At 41.2% G+C, this 21,525-nt stretch overlaps 1 protein-coding gene across 1 annotated transcript in view; it reads right to left on the bottom strand.

The window, feature by feature from the left end:
* adgrv1 (adhesion G protein-coupled receptor V1) overlaps positions 1-21,525 on the bottom strand; it is a 504,809-nt gene that overhangs the window by 215,987 nt on the left and 267,297 nt on the right. Inside the window, exons 71-76 of the mRNA XM_078213879.1 lie at positions 20,748-20,840; positions 18,258-18,396; positions 16,125-16,972; positions 13,423-13,540; positions 11,637-11,808; positions 8,906-9,148 (exon numbers count right to left, since the gene is read on the bottom strand). Coding sequence (XP_078070005.1) covers positions 8,906-9,148; positions 11,637-11,808; positions 13,423-13,540; positions 16,125-16,972; positions 18,258-18,396; positions 20,748-20,840 — 1,613 coding nt within the window. The remainder of the gene's footprint in view (positions 1-8,905; positions 9,149-11,636; positions 11,809-13,422; positions 13,541-16,124; positions 16,973-18,257; positions 18,397-20,747; positions 20,841-21,525) is intronic.

Genomic DNA, 21,525 nt, shown 5'->3' on the forward strand with positions numbered 1-21,525 from the left:
ATAGATGTTTTTTTAATGAAAGACTTTGGGAAGGGGTTTTTGGGGGATTTAGGACTATGAAGTTAACTGGAAGTCTGGAATTTAATCAACTTCAGACAATGAGCAGGCAATGGGTATGAAATTGAACTCTCCATATTATTTCTATTTATATGTTATTCATTATCAGGACTAACATCTCAGTAGGTCCTGTCTGGTTTAACCAACGTTAATTAACCATATACATTTTGGCAGTATATGGATGTTGAGTTGCGATATCAGCACAACGAAAGCAGAAGTCGTCAAAGCAGAACATTCTAGTAGGTGTTGCCCAAAATACACCCACAGGATTAGCTGAGGAATTTTATCAAGCCTATAACTTGACAAATGCGGTTAAAAAGTTATGCCAGAGTACTCCGTACGAGTTACCACGGCACAAACATTTGGAGCCTGTATTTCAATTTTTGTCTGGTTGTCTCACACACACAACAGAAATGTAGAATATAAAATGTGATGGGTGAAACACTGGTCAGAGTCGATAATATTCATGATCTGCTTGGAACTCTGCATGCGCCAAGCTGTCAGGAGCTCTTTCTGAAAGCTGACAAACATACTTACTTCCACTTCCCTTCCACACAACCAGGTTATAATGAACTGTCATGCCCAGTAAAGGTATGTCCTATCCACAACTTTTAAAACATGAACTGTAATCGGTTTGGATTCTTCTGGAACTAACTTTTCTTCTAAAAAATGAACATTAAAATCACTGAATCACAGAGTTTTACAGCATAGAAGAAGGTCATTTAGACAATCGTGTCCGCAACGACTCTCCAAATGAGCATTATGACTTAGTGCCATTCTCCTGCCTCTTCCCCGTACCTTGTACATTGTTTCTACATAATCTGCAAACAATTCTGCAAAGGATGGCCGCTGAGAGTCACCTGACCTGATCGGTGAACTCCAACTACCACTTTGCCTTAAAAGGACAAAAGAAACATCTTCCAAAGTGCCAATACTCAATCCTCAGACCATCCAAAAATAATGGGTTTTCTTTCCGGAACAAAAGACACGATTGCCTCAGACTCCCCAGTGTGAATGTTCGCACACAAAGACCCAGGTTGTGTCTAGTTAGTTTAATCCCAATACCATATTTGGAAGGTAGCAGTAAAGGGCCATATGGTAAGGCAGCCATTTCGGCCTCCCCTTTAAAAAAAGGCTTTAAGGGCTGTCTGCAAAACACAGAACAACAACAGAAGAGTCAGCAGCAGCAGTAACATCTGTGCCTTTAAAAACTGGAGACTGCAACATCTTAAGATCTCTAAGTCTGTTCCTTAAGTCCTGCACTGCAGAAAAGCAACCTCTTGGTAATAAGACTACCAGTAACTAACTTTGCAACCTGCTTAAAATCCATCCCTTTGAGGGAATCCTGCGACAATTCTGATTGGAAACCAGAATTGGAAACCAAAGAAAAAACTTGCTGCTTGCTATTAAAATTGAGCATACACTCAGGAGTTAAGAAACACACATATCTTAATTTTTGAAAAACACATTGATTATGAACAGTAAGGAAAGGGAACACGGTTTCAGTTTTCTCTCATCCATGATTGTTACCTGAACCAATGGAAAATTTGACCAAACGTTAGCAATAATTGTCTTCCTTGCAGCCTCAAATCTCCATGACTCAACTTTACGAGGCCAAGGCCCTTGATATTCTGGTCTAACCAAACTTCAAGGATCTTCACCAAATTATTTCCACCCTCAAATAGTATGCAGTTCCTAGTTTGTGCAAACTATGCCGACAAGCCCAAATATATTCTTCTGAATAAAAGCAAATTATTGCGGATGCTGGAATCTGAAACCAAAAGAGAAAATGCTGGAAAATCTCAGCAGATCTGGCAGCATCTGTAAGGAGAGGAAAGAGTTGACGTTTCGAGTCCAGACGACCCTTTGTCAGACCTTTGACAAAGGGTCGTCTGCACTCGAAACATCAGCTCTTTTCTCTCCTTACAGATGCTGCCCAGACCTGCTGAGATTTTCAGCATTTTCTCTTTATATTCTTCTGAACATCATATGACAAAACAAAATATACTTTCACAAAATAAAAAGAGACACGTTAATGAGATACATGTATAAGATACTTCAAAACTGGGGCAGCTTTGGAATGGTGTTTTGAGGCTCCAGCCCAGAGTTCATTAGCTGTCGAAACATCTGCAAAACAGCTAAAAAACACTCTGATGGCTGTTTATACTAAAGTCACTATTTGGACAGTAAAAATGCTGAAAATCATAAAGTACTTGATATGTGGGCATTTCTGTGCCTATACTTAACCATGCCAATGTACAGTGGCTAACCACTGTGTCACTGTTCCACCCAGACTCCTGCCTCCATTCTCGATCATATTTTCCCATGTGAACGTTATTCATGTGGGAGCTTGACAGTGGGTGTTGGCACATTGCTTATTCAGAGGATGACACTACTGCTGAGTCCAATCTTGTCCATACAGGAACACTTTTCAACAGGAAGTTCTAGATGCTGATTTTCTGCTCCAAAGTCCAGAAATGCTGAGATCAGCTACAGAGAACAATAGAATCTTTACAGTGCAGAAGGAGGCCATTCAGCCCGTCAAGTCTACACTGACCCTGGTCATGGATTGGCCATGCTAAATTATTCCCGAATGTCCAAGATCTATAGCTTGGGGGATTAGTGGGGTTACGGGGATGTTCTGGGAAACATGTTCTGAAAGAGAGTCAGCGCAGCCTCAATGAGCTGAATGGCCTCCTTCTGCACTGTAGTGATTCTATGGCCCTCTGAAAGAGAACTCCACCCAGGGCCATGCCCCCACCCTATCCCTGCAATGCCGCGCATTGATCATGGCCAATCCACCTAACCTGCATAGCTTTGGACTGTGGGAGGAAACCAGAGCATCCGGAGGAAACCCACACAAACATGGAGAGAACATGCAAACTCCACACAGACAGTCACCCAATGCCAGAATTGAACCTGGGTCCCTGGCATTGTGAGGCAGCAGTGCTAACCACTGTGCCACTGTTCCACCCAGAGCTCCTGCCTCCATTCTAGATCATATGGGGAATTTCACAGTAACTTCATTGCAGTGATAATGTAAGCCTTACCTATGACAAATAAACTTTAAACTTTAACTTTTATGAGGCAACTACACACAGATTAGAAACATAGAAAAACTACAGCACAAAACAGGCCCTTCGGCCCCACAAGTTGTGCCGAACATATCCCTACCTTTTAGGCCTACCTATACCCTCCATCCTATTAAGTCCCATGTACTCATCCAGGAGTCTCTTAAAAGACCCTATTGAGTTTGCCTCCACCACCACTGACGGCAGCAGATTAGAGAATGGGTCTCAGAAATGATGCAATGGTGTGGAATCAGCTGGTTACCGAGCCATTGGGGAAACTCCTTTCAAAAAGATAAACATAGTGATAATGTCATTTTAAAAATGTGGTCCAATGTAGTTTATTTTTAAATATTTGTGACATGTGCTTGTGTACATCCCTGACTTCTCTTATTAACTCCTTTATCATCTATATTGGTCAGTAAGGTAAGAATAATCTATGCTTTGCTATGCATTATTCAGTTAAGAACTATGACCCTTGAGTCCATGTTCATCTTTGTCCTATTTTTTATTTTCTGTAAGCAGCGTGTTTTGGCACCAATGTTGCATTCTCTAGCTGAAGTGGACACAAAATAGGCCAAGATCAATATGGTTTCAAAACTGTTTACTTATTAAAAAGCATTGCAAACGTGACTTAAGTAAACCTTGAACAGATTTTCAGTGTGGCTGAAGTACTACGGTGTATGAAAGAGGTTTTCACAGGGGGTCTGGCTGACGGAGTTCTCACCTACTAGGCCGAGAACCTGTGGGGAATGCTGTCAGTTGTATGGGGTAGCTCTTTAGGCACTTCAGTGGCCACCTGTGGTCTACTTCATGACTGAGGTCCCCAGTGGCGAAAGACCTGCCCGGGCAAGAGGAAAGTACTCCATCACACTCCTGACTTGTACTCTGTAGATGGTGGGCAGCCTTTGGGGAGTCAGGGGGTGAGTTACTTGCTGCACAATTGCCAACCTCTGACCTGTTCTTGTAATCACATAACTATAAGGCTGGTCCAGCTAGGTTCTGGTCAATGGTAACCCATTGGATGTTGATGGCGGCGGATTCAGCAACAGTAATGCTGTTGCATGTCAAGGGGAGATGGTTAGATTCTCTCTTATTGGACATAATCATTGCTTGCTTCATTGCAGGTTCCTTGTTATTTATCAACAGAAACCTGACTGTTGCTCAGGTGTTGCTGCGTATAGATGCAAGTTGCTTCAGTACCTGAGGAGTTGCGAATGGTACTAAACACTGTACAATCATCAGGGAACATCGCCACATCTGACTTTATGTTGGAGGGAAGGTCACTGGTAAAGTAGTTGAGGTTGGTTGGACCGAGGACACTATCTTTAGGTCCTCCTGTCAGCAATGTTCTGAGGCTGAGATGATTGGCTCCCAACAACCTTCATTTCTGTTAGGTATGACTCCAACAAGTGCAACGTTTCCTCTTTGATTCCGATAGATGCAAATTTTGCTCGGGCTCCTTGTTGGCACACTTGATCAATTATCAATTAGTCACTCTCACCTCATCTTTTGAATTCAGCTCTTAGGTGCACGTTTGGATCAATAATGTAATGAGGTCCTGAGTGGTCCTAACTGACCCCAAACTGGGCATTGGTGATTAGGTTATTGCTGAGTAAGCGCTGGTGATGGTATTTTCCATCACTCTGCTGATAATGGAGAATAGGCTGATGGGGTGGTAAAATGGACGGATTGGATTTATCCTGCTTTTTGTGGACAGGACCTACCTAGGCAATTTTCCCACATCACCTGACAGATGCTAGAGTTGTAGCTGAACTGGGACAGCTTGGTTAGGGGTGCAGCCAGTTCTGGGAGCACAAGTCTTCAGTATTATTGCTGAGATGTTGTCAGAGCTCATTGTAGCCTTTGCTGCATCCAGTGCCTTCAGCCATTTCCCAAAATCCTGTGGAATGAATTAAGTTCTGTAATGTTGGGGACCTCAGAAGGAGGCCAAGGTGGATCATCCATTCCTAAAGACAGCATCAGCAGGAGAGGATGGTGGTTCTGCCGGGGCTCTCTCTGTCAGTGGCAGTGCCTGTATTGGGGAGGTGCCAACTGGCCAGCAGCTCTCGGGGTCTGGATTTCCCACCCCCGACTGGGGGCTTAATGTGACGAGAGGCCTGATGCTACCCACATAAGGGCCTGTTAACCTGGCAATTGCGTTGGGCCTCCTGTTGAAAGCAACTGGGGTTCCCACTGGTTCTTCACTCTGTGGGCAGGACCCTCATCGGCAAAACTAAATTCTTCCTTAAACAAATGCAAGTCTTTCTTTTATTTATTAGATGGATCCTCATACGCAATCTTTCTATTTGTACACAATTGTTAACCAGTTTATTTTAGATAGGTTCTCAGCCCTAATATAGTATAACTGTGTTAATAATACATAATAACAGCATCAACAATCATTTCTATATTTTAAATATATTTACTAATTACATTAATGATAATACCAGACAATCCTTTAGTTAATTTGTGCCATATTACTCTGTCGACTGTTTTAACAATAAGAGCTAACATACTATTTTATTTATACACAAAGCATTCATTTTCTACTAATCAACATAATTTTAGCTTTAAATGCAACTGAAACAGTTAATTAGGATGTTCCTTCCTGGCCATGTATTCGCACAGTCATTGCTGCTGGTAATGTATTTGGTTTTGTTGACCTATAGGGAACTGAAAATCTTGATCCCCAAAAATCCACAAATCAAAGTCAACAAAAGCTCCTGATTAGCTGTAAAAACAGCACATCTATGAGCTAATATAAATACGATGCAACAAACAGGATTCTAAAACAAAGCCTGTAATTTATTAACTTCATGCACAACATCTTTAAAATTCTGTGAAAATGTGCACTGATTGTATTCCAAAGATTTAAATGCAATATAAATCTATGTAGTGTCATTCAGGTGGATGAAGTGCCACCTGCTGTTTTACAATGGTATTGCTGGTAATTCCGGTTGAACATTATGTAACACAGGAATGCTGTTAAATGTTGCATTTTATACTTTGAATCATTAATTATCTAATTATTATCAGTTTTGACTTTTAATCATTCATTGCTGATCCTTGCATTTTCTTTCTGAAACACACCAATCCCAAGGCTCTCACCACCACCTTCTCAAGGGCAAGTAGGGGGGTCTGCAATAAAAGCTGTGTGCCTCCGACACTCATGTGACATGAACAAATAATAAAATACAATAAGTGTCAGGATTGAGATTTACAATCAAAAATGAAAGACAAGAGAAACCCCTGAATCCCACAAGATGCGATGATACCACTCAGTGCGTTTGCCTAATTTTCTGCTTCGCGGCACCTGGGCTGTATTTGTCCTACCAAAAATCGATGACCTCACACTTATTTACATTAACCTCCATCTGCCAAATTTTGCCCCTTTCACTCAACTTATCCATATCCATTTGTAAATTTCTTATTTCATTATCGCAACTCACTATCCCACCCATTTTATTGTCATTTGCAAATTTGGCTATGGTACCTACTAGAACAGCATAGCAAATTTGTATCTAATTGCAGCAATAATCCAAGCGAGGTCAGTGCCGTGGCCCCCTGACTGCCCAGAAGGGGTTTGAGCAGCATGTGCTACAGGCACATAGCACGGTCAGCCTACTCTCCCTAAAGGCCGTCTGTCCCTCTGACAGGAAGGCGTCCGACACAAGCAGGGGGTGTTATATGAGTGCCCTTCCCAGCATTAGGCACTCTGTTCAGAACAAATGCAGACAGTCAGGTCGAGAGAGTCATAGGGCTCAGCATTATTACTGGATTCCCCCAGGTGCAAGGCGCATAGACTGCACTCATGTGATCATTAGGGCTCTTGCAGGCCAGCCCGGACTCTACATTAACTAGCATGGATTCCACTCCTTCCATGTCCAAGTTGCCTGTGATCACTACCAGCAATTGTTTGTTTATTACCCCAGGACACATTCTCCAGCACTCCCAGGTGCATTAGTTTTTCACACCCAATTCCCTCGCACATAAGCAAGGATGACTTGCAGACAAGTGATTGCCAAGGATGACTGCTGACAACAATGAGGCACCCAAAGACTGAGGCAGAAGAACGCCATAACCTGAGCCAAGCTGCAACTTGAACAGCCATTAAGTCGACCATTCGTCTTAAAATGAGTTTCAGGGTACTTGGATTGATCTGATGGTGCTCTTCAATATGCCCCAACAAGGGACTCTTGCACTGTGTGGTCTGCTGCACTTTGCACAACCTGGTACTGGAGAAGGGGAAGGCCATGATTCTGAAAACAGAGTGGAAAGTGAGGCACCCTCAGACCAGAAGGAAGCTAAAGGGGATCTGTAACATCTTGACAGATACGATGGGCCTTTTGTGTTACTCACAACAAGTGGCTGTGATGGAAAAATAAATCCAGACTGGTCTTTTAGATTCAAGCCGGTTTATTATAAGACACTTCCTCGGTGCTACTAATTTACAAGGAGCTCTCTTACCAAAGTGTTCCAGCTGTCTCGATTTACAGGACAGTCAATGTCACATGTTAAACTAGCAATTCCTTTAACAAGGTAATTGCCATAAACTGTGATTAATTGTACATTGACATTTTGTAGGGCACCAAGATCTCGGCATAAGGGAGGCTTGGGGGGCAACAATCGTTTCTCCTGATGGACTTTCGCCTTTCAGACAAATAAATAATCCACACTACAAACACAAAGAAATCAGTCACCTTTGTTACAAGCTTAGGCCTCCTTGTCCACTGGGTACCCAAACAGGAAGCACCACCTCAACAGCCCATTGTCAGGGCCCTAGGGTTTACTCAACAGCCTGGTCATTTGGTATGGGAATCCCTGCCTTTGGCAAAGTGCTGGTGGCCATTAATTAGCTTAATGATCTCAACTGGCCACCTGACACCTATCCAGAGGGTTGAGAAAGGCATAAAATTCTGGCCAATGGCCCTAACTTCATCGAGTAAACAAAATTCTTAGTAAACTGCAAATATTTAGAGGAGCAAATCGCAAGGAATTTTTAACATAAATTAGGAAATAAAACTTCAAAAGGAAGAGGGCAAGTAATGAGAGAGTGCTGAATACATGCAGAAATATATCCTTAAAGATCTCTCTCTCCATATATCTATTTGAAGTCTGTGCACACTTTCTGATTGCACAATTTGACTTCCTGCTGTCAAGTGTTTGCACAAACATTTTCGATCAAAATTTCTTCTTTTCAGACTTATAATGAACGTTGCCTGTGCAATCTTGTTACGTCTGCTCTGTAATCTTGCCAGCAGGTTCCCATAAATAATTAAAAATGCTTCCTCTATTTTTTTGTGCACATAATCTTCTTTCTCAGAAACTAAAGATTGGCACAGGTCAGAGCAGGAATGATATCCAAATTTCATTCAGCGGTACATAAATTAGATAATTGTTACCCCTGGATGATGAAGCACTGTCCAATCTGATTACGAGGGAGTGTAATACCTCATCGTTGGCTTGATGCAAACTTTGAGTGAGAAATAATGCTTTCAAAAGGCCTTATACACAAAGATCCAATAATTACTTACATCATTCAAAAAACAAGTTCATACTTATTCATAGATTCAATGCTGTTTATCCAGAGATTTCAGGAACACTTATTCAGGTAAGTTGATCATTCAAATAATGAATTGTATTAATGCATTAATGTTGTAATGGATTAAATTATATTAATTCTATATGGAAACTTTACATCTGACAAAATTACAGTTAATCACAATATAATTTGTTGGATTAGCTTTAAAAATAATCTTTTTCCTAGTTGTTCTCACCTGTGTATGGTAGCTAACACTGACAACTGCATTTGTACCGGCCTCCCTGACAACCTGCAAGCTGACAAATTTGGCCTTCTGATGAATGACAGGAAGCCGAGATCCCACAGCGAAAGAGATCAACTCGTGAAGCTCATCACTCTCCAGGATTGTAATGTTTAAGAATCGAGCACTGCTGTTAATTGTGGCCCCTGCACCCACTTCATAGATTTCCACAAGAAACCATGTTTCAGGTTCTGGGATCTGCAGGGGAACATTCAAAGAACAGTCAGTATGTAAGAAGCCTTGTCCGTTCGTTCGCATTAAAATGTAATCAGTACTTACGTGGCGCATTGAAACAGAATCGCAGTCTAAAATTGAAACTCAAGCACCGAAATGTAGCTGTCAGTCGTTTTAAAATTTCATGTGTGGGTAAAGCAAATATTAATTAAATGCAGCAAAAAATATGCATAATTAATTGTCCCATGTTTCCACTCTGGACAACGGTACAAATCCATATTAGTCCTGAGAAATTATGAACAACATATTAATAATATTTTCATCAATAAAGATGTATTAAGTAATGAAAGTACTGGACTTAAATAAATTTCATTTTCCATTATTTGATACAGTGTTAAGGTTAACAATGTACAAGACTGTATTAAGGGCTTAAAGGTGTAAATAGATATGAATGAATTAACTGAAAATGTTCTTATCTTTGGTATCCTTATTTTAATTTTCTTCTTATTTTTATGAATGTGTCAACATTAGCATCCTTTCAGGAAATGACATTGCACCTTTCTCAGGTACCATAACTTCAAACACAAAGATTCACATTTTACTCATATGGGCCATCGGTGGAGCATATGCTGATCACAGGAGGAGCAGAACTTTCAGGGGAAAGAGTCCTTGGTATATGAAAACCTGTAGACATGCTGACCAAGATCTTTCCACCAGTCAGCAGTGGCTAAGTAAAAGGCCTACAATGCCTCATGACATGTCGGGTGGGATTTTCCAGCCGTGCTCGTCCCTGGACCGGAAAATTCCGCCCGAGGTCAACGGACCTTTGCATGGTCCGTGTCCCACCTGCTACAATTCCTGTCGCGGGCAGGACGGGAAAATTCCACTTGTAATCATTAAAGGCCAAGACAGGACCATGCCTCCCAGCCCTGGTTTTCCATTGATTTGGGAAGTGAGTATGTCAATATGAGATACAATACAGAAGAACGACATTCAGCTCACTGTGGTTCTTTGGTACAACTATTTAACTAGTCTCCCTATCACCCATGACTTTTTTTTCCTTTTATTTATTTATCCAATTCCCTTTTAAAAGTCACTATCAAATCTGCTTCTGTCATTCTTTCAGGCAGTGCATTCCAGATCAGAACAACAGCCTGTGTAAAAGTAAATTGTTTATTGGCTTTGGTTCTTTTGCCAATCTGTGTCTTCTGATTACCAACCTGTCACTAGGTTGGGCCTTTAAAATTAAGCATACCCATTTTCAGACACAAATTCTGGCCAGGGACAGACCTGTGTTAGCATCATATTGGAGGTGAGATAATGCCTTCAAACCAAAAAGGCATTTGAATTCATGTTGCATAAAGCCCTTTAGTGTATTCTATTTCCTGAAGTAAAGGGTGTAGGGGGGGAAGCAGGAATGTTCCCTCTACTTTTTAAGGTTGTCTGCTTTCAAAATTAAAGGTTCTCTGATTAGGTAGTTTTAGCCTATTTAATCATCTTAAGCAAGCCATTTGTAGCTAAGCTGCATTGAAGAGCTAATCATATTGAAATGTATATCCACTGAATAGGTAGGTGTTTCTGATCTCTTATTCAATTGGCAAATATATTTTAGTTCCATACAAATGAAAGGGTAAGTTTTGACTGCCTTCTCCAGATGTTACTGGGCTGTTAACAACTTCTAGGTGGCCTTACTGCCTTAAGTGGCCTGATAACACCAACAGTGTTTAAACAGTTCATTTTACAAGGGGCTTTACCATCTGGTGGCCAAAATGCCTCTCTGTTTCAGGCAATAGATCCCATGTTGTGTGAAAATAGGATGCAATGGTGAAAGTGATCAGAATCTATGCAGTTCAGACTGTGATTAGTTCCAATGGTAAATGTAAAGAAAGAGCTTCACCAAGGTCAATCTTAAATTATTTCTGTGGGCCCAAGAAACATAGAAACATAGAACAGTACGGCACAGAACAGGCCCTTCGGCCCACGATGTTGTGCCGAGCTTTATCTGAAACCAAGATCAAGCTATCCCACTCCCTATCATCCTGGTGTGCTCCATGTGCCTATCCAATAACCACTTAAATGTTCCTAAAGTGTCTGACTCCACTATCACTGCAGGCAGTCCATTCCACACCCCAACCACTCTCTGCGTAAAGAACCTACCTCTGATATCCGAAGAAGCGGTGCACTTCCACAAAAATAACTTGAGCCAATGCTGTCCCAAGACACTCAGCTTCACCCAAAACTTGCCTAGTTGGCCTAATGTTCAGGCTTTAATCTAGTGAGTTGCATTGGGAGTTGTTTGGTGCCAAGGAGTCATACCCAGCAAATTAAAAAGGGGTTAGAGCATTTAAGTCGTGTGGGCCACTTCACCACCAAAATGAACAGCTGACTAGCTCACTGTGCGAGTTGGCTGCCCACAAGTCAAAATCTACCCCACAAAGAGAAGAATTTCCATAAACAGTATCCATATATCGCAACCAACTATTTAAATAGCAATACCTTTCTCTTTACTGACCTCATCTGGTTTGATTTCAATGGTGATGGTACATTCAGTCTCTCCACTAACACAGAGGGTAATTCCCGATGTAGCTGTTAGCTCATTGACCAAATTTACCCCGTCTCTTTGCAGTACAACATCAGTTTCATTAAATGTCACACGCCATGAAATCTTCACATCCTCAAAAGATCTGTAAATGTGAAATAAATGTCACAGCTAAAATATTTGGGGAAAATAATGAGTTCCTTCATATTGAAACATCTTTTTAAAAAATGTTATTCCTAGATCTCTTCATTTTTCTATTAACATGGAAGTGAATAAGGCTGAACTGAGAATATTGGCTAGATTTTCAACTTCACCTCACAGACAGAAATGTACTGAGGCAGATCATATGTTCCTTAGAGAAACATCTGATTTTCATTCCAGTGAAACACTCTCTTTTACCAACATTTCTCTCGCTCTGAATACTACAGTAAGAAGTCTCACAATATGAGCTTTCAGAACGCTGCTCCTTCGTCGGGTGACCTGATGAAGGAGCAGCACTCCAAAAGCTTGTGCTACCAAATAAACCTGTTGGACTTTAACCTGGTGTTGTGAGACTTCTTACTGTGCCCACCCCAGTCCAACACCAACATCTCTACATTCTGAATATTACAGCATACTTACACTCTATAGCATACTTACAACATGCTGTACAGTGAATCATCTCAAAAACAATTACCTAACCTACTGCTAATTCTCAAGGACTTCCCGATATGAAGCCAACTAGGTCTGGGTGATCTATATCTTATGTCTCATTGGGCATGTTATCAGTTCAACCGATAATTTGACATGGACTATTGAGGGGAGATAAACCTACAAAATAATTTGTAGAGCAAAGGTGAAATAAGACCCCTACTCTTCTTAAACTAAATATAACTGCTTATGATATTAGCAGATCAAGGCTTAAAAGTATTCAAAAGGCAATCCTGTGGATGTCACATGTTTTAAATGAATGAACACAAATCTGAAAATAGATTATTCATGTGTTAATTGTTCTTGGCTCATATTGAATCCGTAATTTCTAAGTTTCTACATACTAATGTGATTACAGATGATTTGGTCCCACTAGATTTGGAATTTCAATAGAAAAGTTGTTACTCGGGGAGATGGTCTTTGTAGAAACCAGCAAAGAACCAATCAGATGTCGGTTCTAGGACCTTGTCACATTTCCATGGCCACTCAGCACCTGACCTCATTACAACCTTGATCCATAAAAGGACAAAAGAATTGAACTCAGCAGAGGAGGTGAGAGTGATTGCATTGATATCAAGGCAGCATTTGACAAAGTGCAGCATCAAGGGGTCTTGCAAAATTGAAATCAATGGGAATCGAGGAAAACAGTTCACTGATTGGGAGTCATGCCTGGCCCAAAGGGAGATTGCTGTGGATGTCAGAGGTGAATCATCTCAGTCCCAGGACATCACCACAGGAGTTCCTCAGGATAGCGTTCTAGCTCCAAACATTTTCAGCTGCTTCATAAATGACCTTCCTTCCATTGTAAGGTCAAAAATGGGGATGTTTGGTGATGACTGTATAATGTTCAATATTCAATTTGCAAATCATCCGAAACTTGGTCCAGTGAGTGGATTTAATATTCATCCTATCCAACCTAAACCCATCAAGGTCAAAACGGATATTTTAACTCCCCAGTTGGGGGTTAAAAATCCCAGCGATACTTATAATTTCTCTGTTGACTCCAGTAGGGAACTGCTTTATCTTAACATGTAAAGATAAAGACTATTTCCATTAATTGAAATTTTACCTGTTCTTTTGCCTCTCAATTGTTAGCTGAACCTTCCTCTGTTCAGAATCTTCGTCCAACACTAGGTTACTCTGGGGGACCCACATAAAACCGACAATGCCATTCTGTACATCACTTCCTGTTTGGAAATATATAAAGGCTAAATAAAACAATCATATCAAATGGAAATAATGAGGATGTGTTTAAAACTAAAAGCAGGATCTGGGAATCCCCTGGTGCAGTGACTTCCTTTGGCTTACAGCCCACAGTCAGGAAATAAAAGTTGCTTCGCTCTAAATTCAGGCAATGCTAAACCAGTCCTCAAAAGCTGAACCTAATCTGAACTTAAGATAAACTAAATCCCATTCCCAGTGATGGCAATATGCAGGACCGCATGAAAGTGAGAAACAAAGGTTTCAAAATCAGCTTTCGATGTGTGTCAGCCATTGTTATTGGGAAAGAGGCTGAAGATAAAAAAAACTGAAATGAAAGGAGGTCCTTGGTATATTTGAACAGCATATCATCTGAGCCCAGCCCTGACCACCTGATGGACAGTTGTTGTATCGGCAGCTAGATGAGATGAGTGTGAGAAAATGCACCCCCTTCGCCACTTCAGGACACCCACCGGGGACGATGCCAGTACACCATTCTGGATAGCAGGGGCTACTGAGGAGTTCAGCATTGTTCACATGATCTGTAGGACCGTGTATCACTTGGAGAGATGAGGCCACCAAAGGATTCTGCAAAAATTAGCTTGTTCAGCATGTATTCTTTGCTCATGCAAAGTTCTCACACAGCTATGGAACTTCTTTGTATATCATACGTGGTTCCTTTATTCTGAAGGGCGTACCTTCAAAGTGCAAAGTGGAATGAGAAACATTAATGTTCAAACCCATATATCTCATTTGCAAGATGCAGAGTCATTTACTGACATTCTTGTTAGAACCACAAGTTGCTTCATTGTTCCTTTCAAACTATCAAGCTCTTTCTGCTGGCGCAAAGTGATGCCACTACAAAGGCACAACCAGCCGAAAGCATTTCTGATCAAACTTGTCAAAGGTACCTCATTGCTGACATGGCCAAGGAACTCCAGTGGGTAATGGAAGGTCTATACTATCCACCTCAGAAGGAGCACCTTCTCTCCTGTAACATAGTGAGTTTTTTAAAAAACGCCTATCCTACCAAAGGTAGCTGTTGCATTTTGCAGGTAGCTAAAAAAAGAAGTAAATAAAACATGATGGAAGTCCAAACTGAAGTGCAATTTGGAAAAAAAAAGGTTAGCACACTTAAACACACAAGAGGAAACTAAAGAGAAAGAAAACCCTTGTCAAATCACTGTGCAGCTTTAAGAAAACCAGGAAGTGCTTTCTACTGCTGTGTAGCTATTTATAATTTCTGTGTGCCTCCTTTAAAGGGCACAACGATGAAGGCGTCATACCCTCCCGCCTCCCCCCACCCCCCTCCCACCTCCAGAACCCCCCTCCACTAAGCTAAAAGCAAGGATGAAAGGACTTGATTTTATATTATTTCTTTACCTTGCAGCGTGAAAAAACCCATCAACAATGTGTTTAAACTTCAAGTCTCTACTCTGTCTTCCCATTTTCCTTGACTTGGATACACAGGAGCAGTAAGGCTTAAAATGGACCACTGAAAGTTCTTATAGATGAATTTCCGACAGTTTGCACACATAATGAGAAAATAACCTATTAATTGATCACAGCTCCAGCATCCTGAAACCAGTACTGTATTGAGAAGATCACTCATATCTGGCTGGCTTAGATTTGGACCATTTCTGGAACAAAGTCCACCACCTCCCAAAAAGCATCAAAGCTTTAAACTCGGAATCATGTTATAAAAAATAAAAGCAAATTACTGCGGATGCTGGAATCTGAAATCAAAAGAGAAAATGCTGGAAAATGTCAGCAAGTCTGGCAGCATCTGTAAGGAGAGAAAAGAGCTGACATTTCGAGTCCAGGTGACCCTTTGTCAAATCATGTTGTAAAGCCAGAAAATGGTATTGTTTCATCAAAATCTATTAAAAAGCTTTGAAAAGTTCTATTTGGAAGATGCAGAAAATGGACAAATTATTGGGGGAGACCTGGCTGGCTGAAACCAGGCAGATGGTCAATAACAATTGCCAAGTCACTTAGCTGACTTAACACTATCCTGTCAGCAGCTGTTTTTATGTGGACTTTTGCTCAGGCAGCTCAACCAGTCACCCAAAGTTGATGGGGGTCCTCTTTTAAGTATGCAAAGTAGGAGTGCTCCTTCGAGACCCATATGATAGTCTCAGCCTCCCATGCTCCACCCATCTCCCAACTCCCTATAACCCACTGAACCCAGGAGACTCTCTAGAACCCCATTCTCCATAATTACCCAAGTATCAATGTGAGATCACAAACCACTCAATTTTCTGGAGCCTAGCAGCCACCTAAAATGAGTGGGAAGCATACTGAAGGCATGTTAATGATGCCGAAGGGTTAAAATAACATGGGCACAATTTCTGCAAATGCGGTTGAGTTTCCAACACATCTTCCCACTCACCCATCCAAATCCAGTTGGATTGAAGCCATTGATTTATAGATACTATTGCACATTTTGACAGCTGTCAAACTCACAACAGTAATTTAGCAAAAATATTGAAAATTATAATGGTGCAAGCACTGCCAGTTGATAATTGCTGATACCGTTTACTGAACAAAAGCCATAATAAATAATATTACCTAAGATAATGATCTTCACAAAAGCCATGTATCCATATTCATCTATTCCTTCCACAATTTGTGCACCTCCATGAGGATCTGTTAGGAAAACATAAAAGAACTCTTGTCCCTCTGGTTCATTGTCATCTATAATTCTGATGGATACACTGATCTCCCTTTGCTCATCCTGTAAAGTTATATTCAAGGCTTCATCTTCAAAATCTGCTCCTTCTTTGGCCCAGGAAAAGGTGGAATTTTGCTGGATGGTTTGGAAAGGGCTTTCTTGTGAACCATCTGCAACCTTTTTCTCTCCAAACATTGTAACACGTACACTGATGATCCCAGTAAATCCCAGCGTCCTTCGAATGTTAAGGAACACTACACTTGCTGTAGTATTCTCAATATCCTCCACAGTGTGTATCACAGTGGGTCCAATACTCAGGACACCATTAGTGGCATCATTGGCAATAATGGTGATGGATGACACACTAAACTCTAGATTCAAGTGAGGTTTTTCTTCTGTGTTATTTGGCTCAAACCCCAGAACTTCAACGCTGGATAAACTTAGGTAGAATACTTCATCCATTTCTGGAATATTATCATTGATGATAAACAAGTTAATAATAGTTTCAATCTGATGTGAAGTAAAGATGAGTTCTCCATTTTGGATGTGCTCATAATCTTCATTAGGTTTGGCACTTCCTGCTGTTGTATAATAGGTCAATTTTGTTTGATTGCCATGGAAACCAAACAATCTCTGGATATGTAAAGTAATTAGGCCTGCATCTTCTTCTATGCTGACTTGCCGTGAATTGGGGGCAAGTTGGAAGACTCCAAATGGCTCGATTTCAGCTACAGTGAATCCTGCCCTGTAAAAATTAAACAGCACTAGGTATTTTCACCCTTCATGTGTACATTCATAATACAATCACAAGATATTAATGGATGACAACGATCATTCATTAATTTTAATTCATTGATATGAAAGCAACCTACAGTTCAATAGCATCTAATTGTTTCTATCCTCCACCAGCCAGTCCTCAAATTTGTTTGAGGTACTGACTACTCTTCATTGAAACATACAAGCTGTGCAATGCCCAACCATCTTCAGCTGCTACATCAATGATCTTCCTTCCAACACAGGGTCGGAAATCTGCCATCCCCATCTGGTTTGACCTACTTGTACTCCAGACCCATAGCAATGTGGTTGACTCTTAACTGTTCTTGAGGGCAATTAGGGATGGGCGAAAAGTGCTGGCTTTGCCATATTCTACAAAATAATTAGAACAACAAAATCTGAAAGGAGTTCAGAATTGACACTGAGACGTTACTTCCGCTAGTTGGAGAATGGTGCACAATGTCAGTATGAAGGGCTAATCATTTAGATGATGAGGTGAAATCTCTTTACTCAAAGGACTGTGAATATTTGGAATTCTCTACCCCCAGAGGATTGTGGATAGTCCATCACTAAATATATATAAAATTGAGGTTGACAGTTTTTTTTTATCCCTCAGAGAATCAAGGGATATGGGGTAGACCCAAGTATTGGATGGCAATTCTGCTTGAAGAACTGTATCGTTTATTTCTTATCTTCTTATATTTATGTGAAGAAGAATTTCTGATATCTGTTGTAAATTTTCATTCACTAGTTTGAACATGTCAATTTGTCTGACACTCTCAATTTGCTTTAAAGTATTACTGGTATTTACATATCCAAAGTACTTTGATATTTCTCCTTGATCTTATTTACCTCTTTTACAGAATAAAAGACACAAGTTTCTCTAGTCTTTTCTCCTAATCTAGCCTTTAACACTGGGATGTGGAGATGCCAGCATTGGACTGAAGTAAGCACAGTAAGAAGTCTCACAACACCAGGTTAAAGTCCAACAGGTTTATTTGGCAGCACAAGCTTTCGGAGTCTCGCTCCTTCATCAAGTGAGTTCATCCACCTGATGTGGAAAGAACAGTGGAACTCAACTCCGACAAAGTTTTTTGAAAGGTAAGGCTTTGGAAGGGCCCGAGGCTTACAGCAATTGTCTTGTCTAAATAAAAAGCTTTATGTAAGAACTGTAAAGACTTAAATCAGCCGTGAAAGCTATAGACAAGTATAATTATCGATCATGAGCAGTATTTTATGCAACTAGTTGACATTACCTTAGTTGAGCTTGACCAGAAAAATTACTGTGCACCGCAGACAGATGTACAGCGAAGGATTCCACTCCAGTAAAGTTAGTAGCAGGTACAGTGAGAAACACTGACTTGCTTTTCTCACCATGGGAAAGAACAACTGAACCTTATGTAAAGTAAATAATAAAATTGGATTAACTGACAGAAAAAATTTTGGAACCTTTATTTAAGGTGATAAAGGACAGATAGCTAATAATGGTGCAAGATGTTGATCAACATTTAACACTTAATCCCTATTAACAAATAATGCCTAAAGAGTGGGCTAGAAGTTTTTTCAATTACTATATTTATGATAGAAACATTTCTGAGATTAGGGAAAAATGCAGCAGTTTTATGCTCAGACTATTGCGAGTACAAGTCAGAAAAGTTTACTTGTATCTCTATAATCCATTTCTCCTTTGAGAGTGGAAAATTGGTGAATTCGTCCTAATTAGTCTTTATGTGTTACCACAGGAGCTTAAATAGTCTTTACCAATTCTAATTCTTTAACTGCCTCTTTGTTGAATTAATTTTCAGTTCACAAAAAGGGCATTCAAATAATTTTACAGAAATGTAGAACTTTTTAAATAAGATAATAGGTTAAATATTGGAGCTTGTTAACAAATGGGTGCGCGGAGGTACAATTTCAGGAATCAAAATCCAATGGTCCAAAAACACCAGGAGAATATCAATATTTAAATTGGGATAACATGGTTGCCTAAAAACAGGAGTTTGCCCCATTGATTGTGTAAATGAAGATCACGTTAGGGGAGATAGGGAATTAATGTCACTGGGATAGTAAACCAAATGCCCAGACTAATATCCCAAGGATATCCTACAAATCCTACCACGGCAGCTGATGGAATTTAAATTCAATTAACTCATAAAAATCTGGAGTTAACAGCTTGGGTGAGATTTTCTGGCGCCCCAAGATCTGAAATTCCTGCCTGAGCTCAACGAACCTTTAAATGGTCCGCTGAATTTTCTGTCTCGCCCGCACGATTTCTGCGGTAGGCGAGACAGCCCTAGTTTCAGTAATGGTGACCATGAAATTACCATCAGTTATTGCAAAATGGCGGCTCACTAATGTCCTTTCAGGGAGGAAATCTGTCATCATTACCTGATCTGGCCCATATGTGATTCCAAACCCACAGCAACAGTGGCTGACTCTTAACCACCCTCTGAAATGGCTGAGCAAGCCACTCAAGTTCAAGCACAATTGGGGATAAACAATAAATCTGGTCTTGTCATGAAGAATAAAAAAAATGTTAAAGGCATTAATATGCCTTTGTACATGGTTCTAGAAGAGCAAACATTACTTAAAAGTTACTAATATCTGCTAAATAGCTTAACTCATATGTCCAAACAGTATCCCTGATAATCTCACATAATGGCAAGTTGTTCACACTGTCGGCATAGACCAATAAGTTTTGTTTGAAGGGTTCAAACCATTTAGTTTATCCCAAGCAATTGATCCACTGGATCTTTTCTAGAGGAATAAGTAGGTTTATCTCACAGCTACATTTGAGGTAAAGACCGAGGGGAATTCTAATGGGCAAAGGGAGGTAGGTATGGGGTGAATGATGTGCAGGTTAGGTGGATTGGCCATGCTAAATTGACACTAGTGCCAGGGGGATTAGCAGAATAAATGTGTGGGGTTACGGGAATAGGGCCTGGGTGGGATTGTGGTCAGTATAGACTCGATGGGCCGAATAGCCTCCTTCTGTACTGCAGGGATTCTATGGATTCTATGAAATCCCTGAAAAGTGGTGCAGGCCCAACATCATCCTGCCTAATTCTGGCTTTGACCTGGGTGGGTTTGTAATGTGGAATCCCCATGCAGCTGACAGCAAACTAATTAAAGTACTCAAATGGTTAATTAATTTTAACTTTAACCCTGCATTCTGGCATTAACAGTCAGCACACAAGTTCACCAAGCTCTCTGCGCATAGCCAGCATTTATGGGGAAAGTGCTCTGGTTAGCACTGCTGCCTCACAGCGCCAGGGACCCAGGTTCAATTCCAGCCTTGGGTGACTGTCTGTGTGGAGTTTGCACATTCTCTCCGTGTCTGCGTGGGTTTCCTCCGGGTGCTCAGGTTTCCTCCCACACTCCAAAAATGTGTGGGTTAGGCTGGTTAGCCATGCTAAATTGACCCTAGTGTCAGGGGGATGAACAGGGTAAATGTGTGGGGTTACGGGAATAGGGCCTGGGTGGGATTGTGGTTTGTACAGACCCGATGGGCCGAATGGCCTTCTTCTGTACTGTAGGTATTCTATGATTCGATGAAAGAGCACAGCAGGGGGCTGACAAAATTTGGCCTGTCTGATACACTATAAAGGCTGAAATCAGCTAGCTTGTGGCGAGCCACAGTGAAAGAGTTATGCTGACAGGATTAATTGTGTCAGCCTAAAACCACTACTTTGAGAGTCCATTGTTGACATTAAAAGTGCCTCACAGTGTACTAACCTGCATCTTACCCTCCTTGTTAGCCTTCACTGGAGTATGGGTGTAATGCATGCAGAAGTAGCCTGGATCTCTGAGAGGAGCAACTGGATCTGCCACATCAATAGCTGCAGCATCAGGGGCACCAACAACACTAACAGCAGCTACATCCTCTGTGTTGCTCCAGGTGGCAGAGAGCTCCAGCTCAAAAGAGGTGATACACTCACCACATGATCCACAAGCATGAGCTGCCTGCGGTCAATGTCCTTTGGATTTTGGAGCCCATGAGAGCCCTGCCAAAGCTCCACCTGCACTTGTGCAGGGATATGCTCAGTCAAGGGATAACAACATTGAAAATATTCCCACTGCTGCTACGTGTCCTTTCCACATATTTCCTCTCATATTCACCTGCACCCTGCTGCTAGACATGTGCTACAGGGCACTTGACTGCATGTCATTGAGATGTTGAGTCACCAAGGCTCTATCTGGTGTAAAGTCGCAATCAGAATGTGCGGACCACTGGTCTGGGCCAGCATTCACTCAGTGGCTTGCTGCGACTGTCACTCCCCGCATCGGGCCACACTTTCTATGGAACTGGACATTCGTGGAAATGCCCAAGACATCGTGGCACTGATGTAGAGATAGACTCCTCCAATCTCACTACAAAAGTGCACACTGACCCTGGAAATGCTGACACCAGCACACATTTCCCATTGCTTCTTCAGAAGTTCCCTTTTTGTGCATGTTCTCCAAGGCTCGGCATCATGTCCAACTGAACAGAGTTTGGTGTGTTCTGCATATGTCCTGAGATTT

This window comes from Mustelus asterias, chromosome 6, assembly GCF_964213995.1.
Source record: "Mustelus asterias chromosome 6, sMusAst1.hap1.1, whole genome shotgun sequence".
NCBI lineage: Eukaryota > Metazoa > Chordata > Chondrichthyes > Carcharhiniformes > Triakidae > Mustelus > Mustelus asterias.